Source organism: Lytechinus variegatus, chromosome 3, assembly GCF_018143015.1.
Source record: "Lytechinus variegatus isolate NC3 chromosome 3, Lvar_3.0, whole genome shotgun sequence".
NCBI lineage: Eukaryota > Metazoa > Echinodermata > Echinoidea > Temnopleuroida > Toxopneustidae > Lytechinus > Lytechinus variegatus.
The window spans coordinates 52,142,682-52,165,734 of record NC_054742.1 but is presented as its reverse complement, the minus strand read 5'-3'; the positions used below and the strand labels follow the sequence as shown (position 1 = coordinate 52,165,734).

General features: G+C 34.9%; 2 protein-coding genes across 2 annotated transcripts in view; one reads left to right on the top strand and one right to left on the bottom strand.

The window, feature by feature from the left end:
* LOC121411318 (rho guanine nucleotide exchange factor 3-like) overlaps positions 1–2,968 on the top strand; it is a 52,140-nt gene extending 49,172 nt beyond the window's left edge. The window contains exon 15 of the mRNA XM_041603980.1: positions 168–2,968. Coding sequence (XP_041459914.1) covers positions 168–316 — 149 coding nt within the window. The 3' untranslated portion in view covers positions 317–2,968. The remainder of the gene's footprint in view (positions 1–167) is intronic.
* Positions 2,969–11,219: 8,251 nt separating this feature from the next.
* LOC121411317 (sodium- and chloride-dependent GABA transporter 2-like) overlaps positions 11,220–23,053 on the bottom strand; it is a 51,080-nt gene continuing 39,246 nt past the window's right edge. The window contains exons 9-15 of the mRNA XM_041603979.1: positions 22,694–22,818; positions 21,990–22,102; positions 20,833–20,970; positions 17,744–17,846; positions 16,052–16,152; positions 15,066–15,233; positions 11,220–14,119 (exon numbers count right to left, since the gene is read on the bottom strand). Coding sequence (XP_041459913.1) covers positions 14,036–14,119; positions 15,066–15,233; positions 16,052–16,152; positions 17,744–17,846; positions 20,833–20,970; positions 21,990–22,102; positions 22,694–22,818 — 832 coding nt within the window. The 3' untranslated portion in view covers positions 11,220–14,035. The remainder of the gene's footprint in view (positions 14,120–15,065; positions 15,234–16,051; positions 16,153–17,743; positions 17,847–20,832; positions 20,971–21,989; positions 22,103–22,693; positions 22,819–23,053) is intronic.

Genomic DNA, 23,053 nt, shown 5'->3' with positions numbered 1-23,053 from the left:
GAGAATTCTTATTAACTCATGTGAACTGAATGGGCAGATGACCTTAGTTTAATTCTGATGTAGTAATAATGATCTAAGGGTTGTGTAATTCCAGCTTTGAAAAATTGTTGTTCCAGGGACTGGGCACTCATTGTGTTCTCTTTTTTCTCTTTGTGATTGTTTTACAGTGAAGTGTGGTTTCAAGGTTCGTTCAACAGACCCCAACCTCTCTCAGTCCTTCACGCTGCATTCGAGTGATGAACATGACAAGAAACAATGGCTTCAACTCTTCAGAAGTGCCATCAGGAGAGCGAGACAGGATGAGACGTGTGTCTGAGCCACGCCCACCCCACCCCCTTCCAGCAGCTTTAAACCCCCAATCCTGCTGTAGAGATGACCTTTGATCGGTCCTGCTTGCACTCTTCACCGTGCTATCACCTATGAGAGACATTGCCATCGCGCGATCTATGATAAAAGAGAGCAATGAGCTTAGTGATATGATTCAAAAGACAATGACCATACCTCTACAAATATCTGGACTGAGGACATTAAGCAATGGTCGCAAGAGAGAAATCAAGCAACGGGGATAAAGCCATCTTTGCCTCCTTTCCACAACATCTTGCCATTCTCAGAGAGAGGGAGAGAGAGAGAAAGAGGAGAGCCGGCCGGCGGAGTGAGCGATAACCGAGTAGCGAAACCATGCGGGAAGAGCGTGATTTGTCGCACCACCATGTGACACCCTTGGGACCTCAAAAGGTTGTGACTTGTGGCACGAGCCGGCTTCCACTCCATTATTCTAGTCACTACCCTTGCCACATTCCATTCTAGAGCAAACAGCATCTGAACCCTAGACATCCTTTACTCGCATTGCCCTGTGTAGAGGAGCACCCAACAAATTATCTGATATTCATTTAGTGTTTAAATTTGTGTCAGTGTTCATCTGTATGTACCACGTAAGTACTCGAGTCACACCTGTATTTTGCTTGTGCACAGACATACCGAGGTCCAAAATATGCCTGACTGCAACACACAATCTCTGATGACAAGTATTCCATTCATTAATGGGCAGGAATTTGTGAAAAACACTTCATGTATTACCTACAAATAGAAACTCTCCTCTTTATGGCTCATTGTTCAATGACAACACTGTTTTGCACACAGGTATCTCTCTGAGATTGAGTACTGCCATATTCTTTGTCTGCAGTATTTCAGGACTTGTTTTGTATGAGTAGCATATAGGCATAATCTTATATGAATATATTTTGTACAATGCTGAATACTCATGCCTAATCAGGAATTTCCTTACCTTTTTTTACATGTAAGTTAAAAGATTTTATACTAATGCAATGCAATGTATTCAGAGGCAGTTAGAGATTCTGTCGTGGTCAAGTTGAAGAAAAAAAAAGGAAATTGATAAAAAAAATATTTACATATAAATAATGCACATTTGAAGCAATGAATTGATAGATGAAATAGCTCTTTTCTCACATTCCTCTTGATACGCTCATATTGATAAAAGTCAAAAGTACAGATAATATTTTTGCTCTTTTATGTCATTTATTAAACATATTGATTCTTGTAAATGATGAGAAATGTATGCCCATGAACAGGAACTCCATATCAAGGCATGTATAAATACATGTATATACATTCAGTGTTTTTCTTGTTGTATTTGTTGAAATGCAGGAAATTATGCTGGTTAAAACTTATCTTTAAAAAGAGTATGCAGAAATGTAATAACTGACTGGACATATATGAATATATCATGTTTTGGTCATGCCCCTTTCTCATTTTCACTTTATTAAACCATCTTTAATAGCAAATAGATAGATAGTACTTGATTTGACAACGTCTCCCAAGATATTCATGTTTTTGCTCTTCATACATTTTCTGAGGCATGATATACATAGCACTTCTTTTAAAATATTCTTTTATTTCATGAAAATTATGCTATCAAATTCATACTTTCCATAAAAATAGATACTGCTTTTATGCCATAAACAACCTCCCCCCCCCCCAAAAAAAAAATACAATGGATACAACTCAAGATATTCTGTGTCAGTTGCTATTCTATAAAATATCTGTTCTTCAGAAATGGACTGTGTAACTTGTAAATCCTTATGAGAGAAGAATTATACACATATTTGTGTGTATTTTTGTCAGTCTCTTGGGATTCATTGTTATACCTGACAAGTAAATTAAGCATTTATGAAGTAATTATTGTACAGTTTTTCCTTCATCCAACCAATGAAAAAAAAAGAAAAATAGCAAATGATGACCAGTATCTTGCCATTATACACTTCCAAATGCAGTGTTAATATCTTACATGGACCTGAAATAGTCCAAGTCAATGTTTTTCTTTTAAGAATTATAATGTATATGTATTTTCTGTAAATTTCAACACATGATTAGGTAAACTATATTTTTTTCAATTTTCACTTTTTTAACTAAGACATTTCTTCTCAACCTTTTCTTGCACATACACTATTTGAAACATAAATAACATTTTTTGTCATTAATTTTAAGTAATTGATGCTATTTTTTCTCTTAATCTCTCACTCTCTTTTTCTCGCTTTCTTTCCTATATCCATTATCCCCTCACTGCGTCTGTCACATGTTCTCTATACCTGTTATATGTTCAACCAGTGGATTAACTGAATGACGTTCATGGTGAATGAACCAGACTCTCTACTGTTTACACAGCTTGCCTTATTAAACTCTGAATAATTAATTTTCCAACACATTCCATGTTCACCAACTCAACCAAAGCCATCAATAAAATATTCCATTTGTTATATCTTATATGAGTACAGCACCCACTGGTACATTAAGGGGGCGGGAAGCCCCTAGCAGTGATGTCTCAATTTAAACAACTCAGTATTTTATGTTTCAGAAGTTTATTTGTCAAGGAAATGATCTAGATTTTTTTATACGTTATTGTGAAGGAGAAAAGATTGTATTGAATAAAGAAAGGGCTTCATTGTGCAAATGAAAAAAAGTTTTTGTTGAATTCATTTTGCATTTCAATGTTTTGCATAGTATATTTGATGAGAATTTCAACAGGGATCCAAATGTCATCATGAATATGTATTCGAGATGATGATGATGATGATGATTGATGATGATGATGATGATGATGATGATGATGATGATGATGATGATGATGATGATGATGATGATGATGGTGATGATGGTGGTGGTGGTGGTGGTGGTGAAGATGGAATTGATGGTGAATGGTGGTGATGGTGGTGTTGGTGGCAATGATCATGGTGATAATAAGCTTGATGATGATGCTGATGATGGTAACAATGAGGATGATAATGAGAATAGATAATGAAAATGGTAATATGGCTATCGTATGAGGTAAAGCTACTGGTGCTAACGATGGTGACAAGGATGATGGTGGTGATGACGATAATGTGAGGATGGTGGTGGATATTGCGCATTTTGTTATGACACGTCTTTATGAAACTTTATGACTATCGTTCACCCCATGGACCTATTACAGCCCAGAATATTTCTTAGTGGTGTTTTTTTATTTTTTGGCGGACATTTAAGAATACATACGCTCTTCTTGAATTATCCGTACGTCTGTGAGATGAAAATCCCTTCAGATGGTGATGACGGCTGTACGAATTTAGAGAATGTCTAGTTAATGATTTAGTTGCAAATATTACTTCATATGTATATTTCCCACCCCTTCCCCCAAAGCCAGGATTTTCAAATTGTAGAAACTGATTAACGGATAGGAATTTAAAGATTCATCACCTCTGCTCATTTAGGTTCTCCCCAAAACCATTTGAGAATTAGGTCATGACCCGATTCATATAGGAAGAACATGTCCCGATTTCACGAATATCATACCATTAACATGATTAGGGGATTAATTAGAGTATGAAAAGGATGAGAGGTACTCTCCGAAACGAAACAATTCGACTTTTCCAATCACTGAGATTTACAGGCTTCGTCTCTTCGAGACTCCGACAGCAACGCTATGAGTTCGCATTCTCCCCCAATTTTTCCCCAAATCCTGGAAATGTTCCCGGTTATCTTCAATTCAAGTTTTCTACTCGAACTTTGCCCAGGGATGAAATTACGACTGAGAATGCAACTTCAAACCCGGATTCTCATTCTACATAGTCTACTCCAACCATCTACCCTGTCCCATAGAAATTTTATAGAAGTTCGTCAACAGTGTCTGAATGAAGGTGAGGACTCTAGGCGATGGAGGGAATGGGATGGGACTACCTGATTTTTTTTACATAAAAATATGCCACAAGGCCGATATTAATATTTATTTTCAGAATATATTTCTTTGATATTTAAATTTGAGTATTTCTTATGATCGAAGAGCTTTTCGGGGTTGCAGTTATCGTAGTAATGGGTATACGATCCCCTAAAGGGTGTGTGATGTGGTGTGTGTGTGGGGGGGGGGACACAGCAAGATAAGATGTCCCCCTGTCTCAGCATCCTAACGCCTATTAAGATGTAACACTCTCTTGATGTTTCACCAAGCACTCAATTCGGGATAGCACCGTACTTCAAGTTGGATGTCTAAATTGATAAACAACCCAAGTCCTTGAAGTGTCATAAAAACGCAAACAAGTGGAGCGCCTCTGGCAGTCTCGCCTGCATTACGCGATTCGATACAGCAGCAGTGCTGACTTTGAAAACAACTATTAAATGATTATTCACAAAAGAAAACACTCATATGATGATAAAATACTATGTCCATTGATCCAACATGATCTTTGACTATGATCATGTGACCATGTGCAAACAATCAATTACCCTTATGTCTATTTTTCATGAACTAAATGTGTAGATCCATAAACTTTCTAAGTTGATATTATGCCAATTCAACGGATACCCCCAACACAGCCCAAGTTCATTGACCCTAAAAAAAAACCACCGTTGATTTTGGTCATGTGACCAGAAAAAAAGCACAAGATATTCAGGGACACAGGTTACTCTTATGTCTCAAGCTTCACGAACTAGATCTTTAAAGTTACGATGAAAATTCCACAAATACCCCCAACATTATCAAAGTTCGTTCACCCTAAATGACCTTTGACCTTGATCGTGTGACCTGAAACTCTCACAGGATGTTCAGGGATACTTAGTTGCTCTTTTGTCCAAGTTTCATGAACTAGATCTATAAAATGTCAGTTATGATGACTATTCCACAAATACCACCAATATGGTCAAAGTCAATTGACCCTAAATGACCTTTGACCTTAATCATGTGACATGAAACTCAGGCAGGATCTTAAGTAATACTTGATTACCTTATGTCCAAGTTTCATGAACTAGGTCTATATACTTTCTAAGTTATGATGACATTTCAAAAACTTAACCTTGGCTAAGATTTCAATGTTGACGTCGCCGCCGCCGTCGTCACCGCCGTAAGAAAAGCGGCGCCTATAGTGTCGCTCGGCTATGCAGGCGAGACAAATATAATTTACTTCGAGTCATCCATGTCCCATGAATGATGATTTTGTGTCACCGCAACACGAGTTTGGTAATGTAAAAAAGTTTGTTGTTACTATGCATGTTATGGGACATTTTCTTCACCAAATTAGCATTTGTTATTAATGTATTAATTCTATTCATTACAATTATTACGAATGCAACCCATGTTATTTTCAAATCTAAAATATTGTATGTGGGTGTGTGTGAGGGTGCGTGGGTTTGTTTGTTTGTTTAAGTGCATTGATAAAGCCTTTTCTAAGTCACTTTTATAACTACGCAACGTCTTATCCTTCAAAGACAAACCAAACGTTAGCGTGTGCCCTAAACGAATGTCATAATCTGTACATAATCCAGTAAAAAAAAGGCATTATAAAAAATGGCAACCCGAGATGTCAAGTAAGAAAAGGCTGGTTTCCTTCGTAGATTACCAGCGATTGTTAGAAGAAAAGCAACCTCTTTTCTGTATGACGCCAGTGTGCCTAAAATGGGGTCCTTTTCGACGCTTTATAATGGCTACAATGGCCCGAATTCACAAAGGTGGACTAAAGTTAATTCTAAATTTTTAGAAAATTCCATACTCATGTTGGCGTCGGGACTAAAAATCGAGGCAGTGCAGGTGACAACCAAATAAAGGGATAGAGAAGCATGCATCTTGATTTAACACCAGACCCTCGTTTAAAGTGACCCGGATGGCCTTAAAACTGCTTAACCCTAATGAGACGGGCGGGGGGGGGGTAGTGGTGCTCCCCAAAATAGGAACAAATCACGACTAAGAAAAGAAAAGAAAAGAGAAAAATGTGAAATAATATATTATTTTCTGAACATTATGTCAAAATCTATCACAAACCGTGTAATAAAAAGGTCGAAATTTTTGCTCGCAACTTTTTACAAATTTTACCCGATACTTTAGATCTGGGATCTGGTCACTCTTTTTTTTTCTTTTTTGGCTGATTACGCCCCTGTCTGTAACGCGAAAAGATCGCCGGCCTGTTTCATCACTTTTTCTATCAAATCTCGCGCAACTTTAAGTACCGATTCGAGACGCGGGGAATCGCGGTTCCGAAATACATTTTCGTAAATGTACGCAGACCCCAAATTGCTAAAGATCATTAAAAAAAAGGGGAGGGGGGCGTAAATTAGCCCCCATGTTTCGTAGGCATCAAAATAGCCAGACTTTTTTAAAGATTAATGTTAGACCTTATATACCACCTGGGGTTGAATACTATACGAGGTTCTTGTGTTGTGAGATCTTTGGATCTTAAGACCGTCTTCATCACATTTATTAGGAAAACACAACTTAGACTGCAAAGACAAGGGGACAATTCATCAACATCAAGCGCAAGTCCGAATACGGGTGCTTCATTGGATGAAAATCAAGTTGCGCAATATTTTTTGAGTTGCGTTTGATCGTAACCCTTTCTGCAACGGGCCAGGTTGTCGCATCTGACAATTTTCCTTGATTCTGGTTGGCTGAGAGGCACTGTTTCTATGGTAATTGTCAGATAAAACGTCCGACAAGTCTTTTCACGAAACGTTCCCAAGTGACACAACCTGTAGGTTAGGCCTACGTTAAATTTCAATTGGGAATGTTTCTACTACAATGTCCTCTTTAAAGTAATTTGTGATCATCATGACCTGTTGACAAATCCCAAACGTGACTGAACACTTTGTTATTCTTTAAATGGGATAGCAAACATATTTGAAATTACATGAAAAGTCACGCTTCAGTGTTTCGTAGCTTGAAATCAGTATAAGTCCTCTTTACGGCCAATGACATGTATATACCCTTTAGAGTAATTAGCCTTCGCCAGTGTGTTGTTTTACTGTTATAATGACGATTCGATGTTGCAAGAGCAAAGTTTAAAGCGCGCCAACTTGTGTTGGTCTCTTGGCCGACCTCAAAGTTGCTCAGTTTATTTTCATTCTCTTAACATTAGTTGGCCCTTCTTAACCCATGGCGCTTATTCCAATTTCACATGCCTTCGAAATAGCTAACCTTATTTTAATGTCCGATTCATAAACCTTAATAACCCTATTAGTTTAAAAATGACTCCAGAGACAGGTGACAGTTTTGCCTGTATAATATGTAAACATTTACTCGTGAATGCATCGATGGGATAAATGCTTAATATTAGGAAACCAGTAAAACATAAGAGGCACATTCCTCTAAATCCTTTTGCGAAATCGTATTTCTCTTTAAACTTCAGGTATTTGGAAAATGAGGGATTTACCCATTTTCTTATCTTTAAAATGCATTATAACGGCTTTTCGTGATTAATTCTCTAACGACAAAGACCTTTTGTCCCCGTTCGCTCTATCAAAGGACAAGTCCACCCCAACAAACACTTGATTTGATAAAAAAGAGAAAAATTCAACAAGCATAACACTGAAAATTTCATCAAAATCGGATGTAAAATAAGAAAGTTATGGCATTTTAAAGTATCGCTTATTTTCAACAAAATAGTTATATGAACGAGCCAGTTACATCCAAATGAGAGACTCGATGATGTCACTCACTCACTATTTCTTTTGTTTTTTATTGTTTGAATTATACAATATTTCAAATTTTACGAATTTGACATTAGGACCTCCTTGCCTGAAACACAAAATGTTAAAATAATGGAATTCAACGTGTTTAGGGAGGAATGAAACTTCATTTTACACAATGACGAGAAAATCAAAATATTTCATATTACATATAATAAAATACAAAAGAAATAGTGAGTGAGTGATGTCATCAACTCTCTCATTTGGATGTAACTGGCTCGTTCATATAACTATTTTGTTGAAAATAAGCGAAACTTTAAAATGCCATAACTTTCTTATTTCACATCCGATTTTGATGAAATTTTCAGTGTTGAATATTTCTCTTTTTATTCAAATCAAGTTTTTGTTGGGGTGGTAAAATGAGGGCGAATATTCATAATAAACTTATGTATATAGCATTTTAAGATTTTAACGGTCAATAGTTCTAATATCAAGAACAACAATAAAATAAACAAGAGCGATTGCTAATCTTCACTCGCTTCGCTCAATCATCTGATAGTGATAAATGGGATAGCATCGATGTAAGATCAAGATAAACTGCAAATTAAATGATCGAACATACATGCCATGCTAATATTGTAGTACACATGTAGCGTATTTTTATGATGAAAATTGCTCACTCCGCTCACTCGCTCGCGTGGCATGAACACGATGACGCACTTGATTTCGAAAAGCAAGCAAACCGACAATTTAAAGGTCAAGTCCACCTCAGAAAAATGTTGATGTGAATCAATAGAGAAAATCAGATAAGCATAATGCTGAAAATTTCATCAAAATTGGATGTAATATAAGAAAGTTATGACATTTCAGAGTTTCGCTTATTTTTAACAAAATAGTTATATGAATGAGTCAGTTACATCCAAATGAGAGGGTCGATGATGTCACTCACTCTCTATTTCTTTTGTTTTTTATTGTTTGAATTATACAATATTTCAATTTTTACGAATTTGACGATTAGGACGGCCTCCTTGCCTGAAGCACAAAATGTTAGAATAATGGAATTCCATGTGTTCAGGGAGGAATGAAATTTCATTCCACATGACTATGACGAGAAAATAAAAATATTTCATATTTCATATTTCATATAATAAAATACAAAAGAAATAGTGAGTGATTGTGTAATATAAAGACTATTTTTCGAAGGATTCCTGTTTATTTTCTCCAGAACATAGATATAAGTACATTAAAGGAGAATCTAGCCTTGTTCATAATATATTGTGGTTGAAAGAAGAAGAATAAATAAAACAGAAATGTGAAAGTTTGAAAGAAATCAGACAAAATTAAGTAATAGGAAAGTTATGGCTTTTTTAAAATTAAGATCCCCGAGACTATGTAGATTTCAAATTGGCAACATGACAAGGGGCAAGGACAACTTTCCCATAGGCCACATGATTTGTGGGTTTCTCCTAAGTACCCATTCCCCTGGGGCTGTAATCTTAAAGGGATGACCAGGCTGGATACATTTCTACCTCAATAAATAGAGTAAAATTCACAAAGCAAAATGCTGAAAATTTATCAAAATCGGACAACAAATAACGAAGTTATTGAATTTTAAACATTCGCATTACTCCGGTGAAACAGTTCTAGGCATGTTTTTATGAATATTCATTAGGTGTGCACTTGATGTCATATCTCCATTTGTCCTTTTGTACTTTATTACATGAAATTAGGTTTCTTCAACATTTTTCTACCAAGAACTAAAATAATTGGATTGAAACTGCATTAGTTATTTTATTGCCGCAACTTACTTCATCATAATGGAGACACATTATTTACCACATGTATGAAAAAAATGAAACATTTATAATTTCATATAATAGCATAAGAGAAGGGAAAGTGGGGATGTAACATCAGCCCACCTAATGAATATTAATGACGATGTGCATAACTGGTTTCACAACTAAACTTTAAATTCAATAACTTCATTGTTTGTTATCCGATTTTGATGAAATTTTCAGCATTTTGCTCTGTGAATTTTACTCTTATGTAGATATAAATATTTTCAGCCCGGACCATCCCTTTAATATAGCCTAGGTAGTAGGCCTATTTTGTTTTACGTCCTCATGAAAGAAAAATATAATTTGAAGTAAAACTTTATAAGTTTTACTTCAAATTATAGAAAATGTCATTTTAGCCATAGTATTGGAATACATGGAAAAGTAGTCCTTGTCTTACATCACTATGACTTCACATTTGTGGCCAATTTGAAGTCTTCATATTCACAACTTTTAAAAATTCATTACTTTCTTTTTGTTTGTCCAATATTTTTTCAAACTTTCACCTATCAACTTGTCTGCTTTTCCTTTTTTCCTCCGAAAGCAAGTTATTATTTGGGTTGGATTCCCCTTTAAGATATATATGTCAGGATTATTCACGTGACTGATTTCTCAACCCTGGAGATCTCACGGGGAACCATGCAAGTGATGCTACGGTCTACTGACTTGATGCAAAGTCGCTTCGAAAGACTAATCATTAATCTCATAGCGGTCGGTGAAACGTTGCAACCACACTCTTTACTTTCCAGCTTTCACGGGAGTTTTCTACATTGCCCATAATCATAAAGATAATACCATGGAGCTAGCTCTATGATAATACTCTTGCTGAAAAGCCGCGTCGTGTAAAAATCTTTAAGCTGATTTTTATTAGTACTAAATGAATCCCAATAAAATTTGGGTTCGAAATGCTATTTCCCCGGCGTTGGAGTTCGTCTGTGCAAATACGAAAATTGTACTCTGTAAATTCTCGGTCCATTCCATGCCCGATTCCATGCTTCAGAAGTGGTTCATAAGAAAAATAAGAGGCAAAATAAACGAACTGTTTTGTATTAACCTTGAATTTTAATTGTAAATCTTACCCACATAAACACGTATTCTATATTTAAGATGAATAATCCCTGCTGGGAAGAACAGCGTCACACACTGCGCCCCCATAGTGTGTTAACAGTGTGAATCAAGCTTCACATTGTTCATTTTGAATAATGTCGCATAGTCTATCATCACTGATGTGAACACACCGTGAACAACCATACTTGTATTTATAGAGGTGTTCATAGTGTGATGTCAAATTATGTTCACACTGTTCAATATAAACATTTTAAAGGGAATTTCCAACTTGGACGTAAATGTTGTGGGGGAAAGGAGAAAATAAGTTTAAAGAATTGTGAAAGTTTGAAAGAAATCGGACATGCAATAAGAAAGTTATGACTTTTTTTTAAATTGAGATCCCCAAATTAGGCCAAATTTCAAATTGGCGATTGGGTAAGTAAATTATGACAAATGGAAAGGACAACTTTGATCATAGGCCGTACGTACTTATAAAGGATTTGTGGTTATTTCTTAAGTAGTTATTCCCCTGGGGCAGTAATCCAAATATCACCAATGTAATGCTTTATATCTCCATGAAAGAAAAATATAAGTTGAAATAAAAATTTAAAAAAAATATCACCATGACATCACCAATGTGGCCAATTTGAAGTCGCCATGGGTATAGCGATTACCAATTTTTACAACTTTAAAAAATTCTGAACTTTCTCATAGTTTGTCCGAATTTGCCAAAACTTTCACCCTGTCTGTTTTTTTCTTTTTCCGATAATAACAACTATTCATTTGGGTTGGATTCCCCTTTTAAAAAAAAGTGTGGATCACATCTTCACATAGACCACTATGTGCATACCCTGTAAATACCCATACTGTAAAGGTTACCACAGTGTGAAATCATCTCCACACTGGGATCATACTGCCACTGTTTTCTTTCCTGTAGAGAGGATTAAATGATTTCCAAAACTAAATATGGGTTTGATAATATACCATTCCCGATAAACACTTAACAGAAAAAAAATAACTTTTTAAAACTATATTTCTACATCACCACCACCGTAAGCTTCATATTTATAACAGTCTCTCGCGTGCACAACTACACATGACTGAGAAACTTCAGCATATGGTGGACGTATAACACCTTATCTGAAGGTTTCTTCCCTTCATTTTTCTTCTTTTAATTAAACATGTTAAAATTGGCCTGATGTTGGGGTGAACTTTCACTACGATACGAACATTCAAACTACAAGAACTTTCTTTTTAGATGAGTCTATACCAAGTCAAGAATCACCAACATTCAACAAAACGTTTTCGTATAAAAGGTAAAAAAAATTGCAGCAATCAAATGAAATTATACACACTCTAAACAATCTCCTAAATTCTAAATAATTATCTAAAATTCTTGGAAATTCCCTTCTTCCCTATAAAAGAGAGAAAACGCAGAAAATAGCACTTAAATAAAAAATAAAATTCACCATTAATATCAAATTGAGATGTTAAATTTAATAAATATAAGAAACAGAATGATACCTAAACTATTTTTCAAAATGCCTGAAGGTACATGGTAATATAATATTTTTAGTCCATGATTAATTCACCACTAAACCGCCTATTTGTTATTAGCATTCTAAAAGTAACATTTTTAATATTTTGTTATCAGTACTTTCTCCACTCCCTTTAAGCATTCAAATAAGAGTTCAAAGACTCGGTTAATAAGCATACTACATAATTATACAGGCTTTGGCATCCTACCGGGCACCCATTAAACAGCTGGGTGGAGAGTGGCAAGTGTGGATTGACGCCTTGCTAGAGGACGCTGGACCGCGGTGGAATTCGAACACCCGAACCTCAGATTGCAAGGCGAGGGTCCGAACCGCTCACATCACGACGCTTCCAAAGTTCCAATAGTACCATAACACGATTAACTCGAAATTCCATGAAATAACGGCCTTTAAAATGCGGGTTTCTTCGTACAGAAATTCATTTCTACGTTAATTCTAAGTCTACACAAGATTTTCAGAGCTAGAGAACGGTGAAACTGAAAAATTATCCTTTGAAATCTCAAATAGACAGAGGTAGGCGAGCCACTGATGTCTAAAATTCTATTAAAAATCCACGAGCTGAACTCATGTTATCACTTTCAGTTTGATTTATATATAATTTACACTACAACTACATAAACTTACATTTTTTTTATTCTAATTCACTTTTTATTATTTCAGAAGACCGCATATTTTCTCTTATTTCTATTTAATATCATTTCAAAATTATGAAGATAAAGGAAGAAGACAAAATAGAAAAAAAAAACCCTGAGATTATAAGATTACATAGAGTGTAATATTGCTTTATATGTCTGTATCGATTTTTATATAACAAACCTCTTCATTGTGCTCATGTTGCCATGATTCAATTTGTATACGTATTCCGTACAAAATCACAACTAAGAGTCATTCACAAATTTCTTACAAAAAAGAGCATTCACCCTGTAGTCTTTAGAATAAGAAAGAATTGCAAACCATAACCATATGAGGGTCATAAATAGCAGTAATATATGCAATACATCGTCAATATATAACAGTAATATAAAACAAAATATATTCATAGTATTACAATATCATTCTGCCAAAACACAGTCTGATTTTCTTCTTGCTTTGCAGCGCAAACAGACATGATATTCCCCTCAGTACAAAAGAAAGAAATCTGACAAATAGCTGCCAGCAGCGAAAGAAAGCCTCAAAAGCCACAACTTGATATAGTTGAAGTGGTCAAACTCCCAAGGAGCATTTGCATAGTAGATACTTTTCAAATTATTTAAAAGGTAAGTCTGCATGATAATTCTTATCTAAAATGAAAATCATACATGTTAAACAGAAGTGAAAAAAAAGGATATAAAAAAATCAACCGCTAAAAGAAATCTTTTATCATCTGAAATCCGACACGATTCTGAAAAAATATTTTAATTAAGATTAAAATTTCAATAATATTAGGTCTGTAAGCGAATAAAAAAAAACAAAGAAGAAAGCACAAGCGGCTTTGGAGACTGACTACTCTGAAATAGAAGCTATTTAGTACCAACTCGGAGGGATGTTTCTTCTTTAACTTATGGTAATGATAATGATAATAATAATAATATTAAACATTTAAATAGCTACAGTCTGTATATCAATACACGGACTTGGAACTTGAGCTGCCCTGTGTCTTTATAAATGACTTGGATCATGTCAATATTTTTCCAATTCATGGGCCTCGGTGTAGTAATCCTCAGTCTGTGGTGTTATTGACGGTTCTATCAAAAATTTTATTCTCTGAAAAGGAGAACAAAAAGACAGCAAAGAAAGAAAAGAATAATATAACGGCTGGCCATCAAACAAAACTAATGAGAAGCAGTAAACATTACTTTTAAAAATGCAAATACAAGTTGAAAAAAAAAATCATTTTATATTTTGGCAAGGTTTATCTGACTACACTGTTGTTTGCGTGATATAACAGAATCCGATCCCCTTGTGCCCGCCCATGAATGATAGACTGATCAAGATACAGAGTTGATTAGCTTTAATGGTAAATCTTTTCCATATTTTTTTTAGCAGAGATGTACAACAACGTAATTCCTGTTTATGACTATTGTCATGATGTTCCTCTTTACTTATAATTCCAAATACTGGAACATTTTCGGGAAATGGTATTTAAATCGTTTATTGTTGCACTGCCCTCACAATATAGAGGGCAAATGCCATTCAAATCCGAGAAGAAATAAAAACCGTGGTTGGTGAAAGAGCCAGAAAATGGATTCAGTGTGTAAAAAAAAACATGGTGTTGAGATCATGTGCTGTGCACGTAATCTGTAAACTGATAAAGTTATGAAGCAAAACAAAAAGTTCCATATTAAGCATAATGAAGGAATAAAAAGGGATCTCATAAAATGGTGATATGGATCCGAATCATGTGATTGGTTGAAATTTATCACACGACAAGTCATTTATTTTAGCTAGAAGGAAAATCTGCTGCTGACTGGGTAACATCTAGTTCTATATTGATCGGTCATGGTTTTGAGATGAGGATGGTTTATCACATAATTAGGATCCAGTCCACAATGACATTATTATCTTATAAAACAAAAATAATAAATAAAGATATGAACACATCATTGTGAAGCTAAGATAGTTCTTTTTTCCCATTAAGTTCGCACATGTGAGAGTAAAAGAGAAAATTTTAAAGAGGGTACAAAAGGTGATCATGCGCTACTTCACTTACCTCTAAGAAAGTACCATCAGTTGTAAATATCTGGTAGACCATAACAATCGGAATACACACCATAGAAGAGAGAGCCATAAAGAAGCCTATAGCTTCAGCATATATTGGATACTCATACTTATCATACGTCATGGGACCCCAAGTCACTATGCTGAAGATCCAGATAGCCTATTCATTCAGAAAAGTCGAAACAAAAATTTTAATCAACATTTTCTTTCTTGCTTTTCACATGATATGTGTGCAAAGTTTGCTCAGAATATTATGAAAATTACAATTAAAAGCATATTTATATGCAAAGAATAAGAGGAACGAAGAAAGAGAGAAAACTATAGATGTATACCTGACGTTTCAAAAGGCCTAAAATTTACTTTCGCTGTAAAATTATGATTTTTATGATAATTAACCTGATATCATCATTATATTCTGCAACTGATGATCATCACAAACATGCGCTATGTTGTTTCTGTGAAGGGCGCGCATCCTCAGCCATTCATCATAGCAACATCTGTCTGAGGACACACTCTCTGATTGATCTGATGCCACACATTGTGAACTCCTGAAGAAGACGGATGACCGTCGATGAATTCGAGTGAATGATAAAAACTTTATTGGCAATCAAGGCATTATCATCTGCACTATTTTGTTACCTTACTGATGCCAATACGTGAAACTTTAAGATATATACATGTATGCATAATTTCCCGATAATACGAAAGACCATTAGTGCCACGAAGAAAAAACAACAACTATTTCTACTAATCTGTATATACAGATTACGATTACGTGTTTTTTTTCTTCGTGGCACTAATGGTCTTTCGTACGATAAAGCCCTATGGGCGAAAATTTAATTTAACGATGGTTTCATTCACCTTGTATTTTGTTTTCAAAATATACATAAGATATACATACATACATATCTATAGAGAGAGACAGAGAGAGGGGGGGGGGGGGGAGAAAGACAAGAAGGGTAGAAAATATGTACATACCACTGACACAATGGGGAGGGTTATCATCCAACAGAACTTAAACCATGGAATCGGTCGATAACCGATCATATCAACAAGGTTGTCATAAAATCGGTTGGCACCTGTAAGGTTATGAGAATAATAATGATAATAATAACAATAACATAATATTAATGATAATAATAATGATAACAATAACAACAACAATAATAATAATAATAATAAAAAACAAAATATGCAGACCCAAATCCATGTAAACGGAAAGTAGAGATGGTTTTGCTCAAAGATAGGAAAGAATATTATTTCCCAAAAGATTGTCCAGTAAAGTCGGACAAAATAGTAGAATCATATTGAAACAAGAACTCAAAATGGTAAAGAATTCATATTCTTTCTTCAAAATTCAGAATGGGTTTAGAGGCTGGTGGTATGTACTTGACGTTCTTTGGGGAAAACATGTCAAAATATGTTGTTTTTACTTATTCGTAATTCCTAACTATTTATTTTCATGATAATGTAGAATCATAGCACAGGTTATATCTGATAGTACAAAGTTTACATACATAGATTAACATTTTGTTTCACAATGTAAAAGAGAACTCCTGAAACATTTTTTGTCATATATAGCTTACATGGAGAAATACTCAAATCTCACACCGGAAATAATTACTACCAGGTAATTTTTTGTCATTTCATTAATATAAAGGTTCAATAACAGCGATTTAAATTGACAAAATGTGAAAGCTACTACATCAAGTTTCGGTATCAATTAACTGTATTAGAACTTCTAACTTGGTATCCAACCCCCAAAATATTAGTAACAATAATTTCAATTCAGATGAACATTTAACACTAGCTAAAAGGGGATAAGAGTATGATGGGGTAACCATAATTTGCACACATTCAAAAAAATATTATGAAGCTGATTTTCAATAAAAAATTCTCACAGTTCACACAAAATTAATTAAAATCATAAATACCAATCGGAAGGCAAAATCCTAAAGTTGAGTTCGCTTGACGGAGTTATAAACTAGGTCAAGGGTTTCGCTGTCTCAAAATTCCATGGCGATCGCCTAGTGCGCGCTCGGCTAAAATGGTGTCATAAAAAAAAGTGTGACCTCAGTTTCCGCACAAAGTTAAGCACAGCTTTAGAAAAGAAATCAAGCAGATAAAGGTAAGATACTAGTAATTGTATCATAAATTCGGTCGGTATACATTTTATTTTACTTATTTTTGGAGACCTCTCTTTGCAAACTGGCGATTTCTTGATGCTTGTCGAGAAGATCGGATTTTCTTGGAGCGGACGCAAAAGGTAACAAAATTTGCCGATATTTTCGCAAATTGAGACCTTGCATTATCATACTGTGTAATTTTGGGTCGCTCTTTCCGTTGGTGATATCATTTTGGTTTTTTTAAGATAGTAATATTGAGATATTCAACCGTGCGAAAAGTTAGGTAACGCGCGAATTAAGGTCACACCACATAACTTTGGAAAATAGTTTATAAATGAAACAAAAATACCAGTAGTATCAACGCTTGCCACCGAGCACGGATGATGCTTGCTATAGTCCCCTCCCTACGATGTGTTCTTTTGTATAAGGCTTATATTTGACTGCAAATACATGAGAGTAAAAGGATTACACGAGAGGAAAATGGTTACCACAGAGGTAAAATGGTTACGTTAATAAAAAGTGGATCAAATATACTCTTGCTCACCATAAACCCAGCTCACTGTTATCCCTTCAAAGAAAGCAATCCAGAGTAGAGCGATGCCACTCACCGCGTAAGTATCAAAGATTTGAAAGACATACATCCCACCCTGTTCAATTGTAAGGGGGGGGTAGAAGAAAAGACAACAGAATATGAGTGAAATTAGGGTTGTAAAATTCCCTGGATTTTTTGCGGTGGGAACTTTCCATGGGAATAAACGGGAATTTATTGGGAATTTGGGGAATTTTCGGGAATTTTCAAGAAGTGCTGGGAATTTTCACGAAATGTTGGGAATTTTCAAAAAGTAGCAATTTTCTGATATTCATATACAGAAATTGAAAGTATTGCCCTGGCAGATGATGCTTGATTATGCTTTGTCAGCAAGTTTCAAGCCAAATATAATGCTAAGACGGTCAGACAAGGCAGAATTTCAATGAATTTGTAAAAGTTGATTTACTGCATTACTGGTTGAAGGGTATGTGCGATGGCAGTACACTGCAAATGCTTTATACAAAGGATATACATTGTTCATGGATTGATTAATCTTGGATATTCTGATCTTTTTGCAGATGAGAATCATTATTATAATAATTATGACATTATTGTTGTTATTAGCATTATATTATCATTACTTTATTTCTCATTCATTTCTGCACAGCAGAAGCGAGAACTGAGTGCTGTTTGCAGCGTTCATGTGATGAGTATAAATACAGTTTTCTGGTTCAAGCTCAAAGTTAATTTCAGTTCAATTAACCCTCTTAAAAATAAATATTTTGTTCACTATTTTCAAATTACTAGATCAAATTAAATGAAACTGATATGAGATTGTCATTTAATATCACAAAAGATATGAAATTGATAACAAGTTTCTCAATCTCAATCAAGGTCAAAGGTAATTTCAGTTCAACAAACTTAAATAGTGCATTTTTTTCTCCCTTTGTGAAAAATTAATCATCTTGATTGTTTTCAAAGTCGGCCATTATAATATTGATATTTCTCCCCCCCCCCATTTTTTTCGGCGGTGGATGGGGGCATCTCAGAAATAAATGAGTAATTTGACATTTTTCATTCCTGGACCGGATTTTTCTGCGTATTAGTCTGCAGGCACAGACCCTGATTGAAACTTTGATCAAAAAGTGGGTCTCGATGCAAAAACCAGCACATAGAATCTTGCTGTTTCCTGAGCGAGAGGGCCTTCAGTACACAAGGCATGAGTAGGCTGCACATTCAGGCCCTTTATAAAGTGAAGGCTTTACACAGCAGACTAAGTGCAAACCCTTAACTAGAGGAAAGTGGTCTGAATATGCAGCCTAAGGTTTCTGCCAATGACTTGCGTACAGAAGGTCCTTTTGTTCAACAGAAAGTTGTATTCGTGCTAGTCTTGTATGAAGTCCCACTTGTGGATCATAGTTTCAATAAGGGTCTGTGCATGCAGACTACATGTAGGGGGCAATGTTCTCTTAACATGTTATTATATAATGGCAGGTTCTCACATAAAATACATTGACATTTAAAGATAAATGAAAAAAAAAGTGTAATGCAAAAGTATATATTTTTTTCATGTTGAATTGAAGAGCTTCATTTTGTACATAATGCTCCATCATGTTACTGGATACATATACATGTACTATAATGTATTTATGTACAGTTTGATGAATACTTTATACACTGGGTAATTTAAAGAATGAATAATAGTATAAATACAAATGAAAAGTAGGCCTGTGATATTTGAGGATATTAATTCATAATTTTATATAAAAAACAGAATTGATCACTTTTTGTGAAAAAAATGAAAATGTCTGAAAATTCCCCAAATTCCCGGCTGCTGAAAATTCCCGTAACTTTCCATGGAAATTTTCTAAACTTCCCGAAAGTTTCCAGCCCTTTGCAACCCTAGGTGAAATGCTGTTTCATAGAAAGCCGGGCGAATCCAAAATATTACTTGGCGAGACTAAGACCAATTATTTATCCAATGCAGATTCTATTTTGATGTAGTGAAAGCTGTGAAACTAGTGAAAGCTGTGAAACTACATTTATGAGTTCATTCCTTTTTCACGCAAAAACATTGGTAACTTTTATAAAATAGTGGGGACTACTTGATGCCGTTGATGACACACACAGAAACGAAACTAAATAAGTGTTAAAAGACACCTTATTGTGAGTTATTTTCTCTCTCTCTCTGATATCTCTTGAGAATGCAGCATACTTATAGTAATACCTTTGTGGCTCAACTAGAAGTTTTGAGAATACAAAGGAGTCAAAATACTATTTTTGGCCTCTCAATACACCCGATGGGCAACTTTTGAATTCACTTGCTCTTTTCTTGCATCTGATTTGTCAGTGAAATTCAGCGAGAAGACGCATAGCGAAACACTCCCTAGGGGCCCGTTGCAGAAAGAGTTACAATCAAACGCAACTCTAAAAATCACGCCCAACTTGATTTTCAACCAATCAACAGCGCGTATTTTTGACTTGTGTTTAAACGCAATTCTTTCCGCAACGCCAACGGGGCCCAGGAGTCTCAATCATGCTTATTTGTTTCTGCCTTCTGTCAGTAATTGGCAACCTGCATGGACAGCGATGAACCATCCGATTAACGGCTCATTACTTCCTCATGAAAGTCATGCGTGAGGTCATTTCAAATCCCTGTATCAACATAGATCTAGGTCAGTATCAGACGACCTTCGTATGAACAGGATTAGCTTCCAAATATGTGTTTTGCGTGTCTTACAACCATTACCGATATGGTACATATTTATTTATTGCAAGATAACCACATTGAATCAAGATATGTATGAAAATGTAGAACAGATATGGCGGTTACTGAAATGCAATAAACTATAAAATGGCTGAGATAACAAGTTCTTCTTCCGGTAGAAGTGCTGCTTTAAGATACTGATGATAACCGCACTATAGATAGTTCCATGCCTTTTATGACATCACTTCTTTGCTTTAAATTACTCAATAGTACAGGTGTATGGAAGGCGGATGGGGTTATTCTTTAAAAGAATAAATCTAGTCGGAAACTTGGAAGAATGAATTTCTTGCCAAATATCGATTCAAGTTACATATAAATGACATTCACATCTCCATACCTCCATGACCATGAGTAATCCTATGAGATAGGAAACGATGCAGACAGCGAGCACGAAGAGTTCACGACGATACCGACGACGCATCCACGTAGGGAACAGATCTCCCAGCGCAGTTACAAAACCTTCGACAGAAACAAACTGTGTCACAGATACACAAAGATATATCAATGATCAAAATATTTTCAATCATATTCTTTATTGCAATCATACCAAATACTAGTATCCCAAATCACAGCCGTATCCGAAGTCGCTATCATAGTCAATGTAAAAAAATATTGTTTTCATAATCTTAATTATAATCAGCCTATGATCAATCATTAATAGATAACTATTTGCAGTAAAGTATATTAGGAGGAGAAAAAGAATGCTTTAAAAAACAGACAACTATGTGGCAGATACACAGAAATAATACTGAATATTTTGATAATATAATCATGATCAATAAAATAATCAATATAATCATAATGAATATATTTGCAGAATGCTGTTGGTGGAGAATTAAAACCCTACTGGATGCAATTTTTGATCAAAATTTACCTAATTACAGTATTACACCACTGAAAATATAATAGGACGAAATAAAATGTAGGAAACACTTGTGTCTGTTGTACAGTGCATTCACATCTTCCTTAGATGTAGAAAAATATTTTTCACTTTCATATGCCACCCCTCTCAAACGCACACACCCATCCACACTTACACATAATAGAGCATATTAGTACTCTATAGCCATAACAACAACATTCATAATCGCAGTCATAATTGTATTCATAATCAAAATCATTATCATAACCATTCTCATACCCATGTATCACAGAAAGAAACGACCCCAATCAGTCACGCCCATACATTATTTTCATAATTATAACAATAATCGTAATCATAACCATTATGGAATACACATTCAGCAAAATACTTAGTCATTCAGCATAATTGTATACATTAAACAAATTCACTATTTTCTAATTTACTATAATTTAATATACATAATTTTACAAAAATGAAAACATATCACGGTCCTGTTCTCAGGTAAGAAACCTAAAAAGAAATCCGGATGATTTTCTCTTTTCTTCCATAACACCCCAAAATCTCTCGCTCTCTCTTGCACACATCCTTTCCCAGGTGTAAAAAGAAGACATTTACAGTGTCATACTTACTTGACTATCTAATCCCACCATCAGTATCATGACAAAGAACAGAATAGCCCATAACGGTGCAAGAGGCATCAATGCGACAGCGCGGGGGTAAGCTATAAAAGCTAGACCAGGACCTGTGTTGACAGAGAAAGGAAGAGAGAGACAGAGAAAAAAGAGAAAAGAGGGAGAGAGGGGGAAGACTTGAAAGGGCAATTCTGCACAGACAAAATATTGCATAATTACCTAACTCTATATTCGAAGTAATGGTAATCAGTTGCGCAGTCCGAAATAGCCCAAAAATAAATAAATAAATCAAACGACGTCGTCCAATCAAGAATTCCAACAGTTTACTCAGTATTAGTAGAAATCATTTTGGTCATAGTTATTCATTTTATAAGTATATATATAATATATAATAAATATATATATATAAATATAAACATATTTATTATAATAAATATATATATATATATACATATATATATACACATGTATGTATGTATGTATATAAATGTGTACCGAAATATCATAAATGTCAGTATTAAGTTTATACAATGAAATATAAAATAAGAACACAAAGGGACAAAGTTGCATAAGAAATATATTCTAAATATGATAAGAAAAAAATAAAATCATTAAATAATAAAACAATGATAATTATAAAACTATTATTATATCATAATTATTAATTTACAATGAAATAACAATAACAGTTGATTAATAACCTTTAGACGCCACCTGGTCAATAGGAACACCCTGTTCATGAGACATGTACCCAAGAACTGAGAAGATTGCTATTCCGCCGTATAAACTCGTGAAGGAGTTTGCTACAGCCAAAATCATACTGTCCCTGTGAAGAAAATGAATAGGGGAAAAATGAGAAAAACAAAAAAGATTAATTCTGCTTGAAAACAAGTTCCATTGTGATGATTTGTGAAACAAGTGGAATGCCTCTGGCGGTCTCACCTGCATCACGCGGTTCAATATAGCAGCAATGCTGACTTTGAAAACTACTATAACTCGCACAAGATGTTCAGTGATACTTGGTTACTCTTATGTCCAAGTTTAATGAACTAGACCAATAT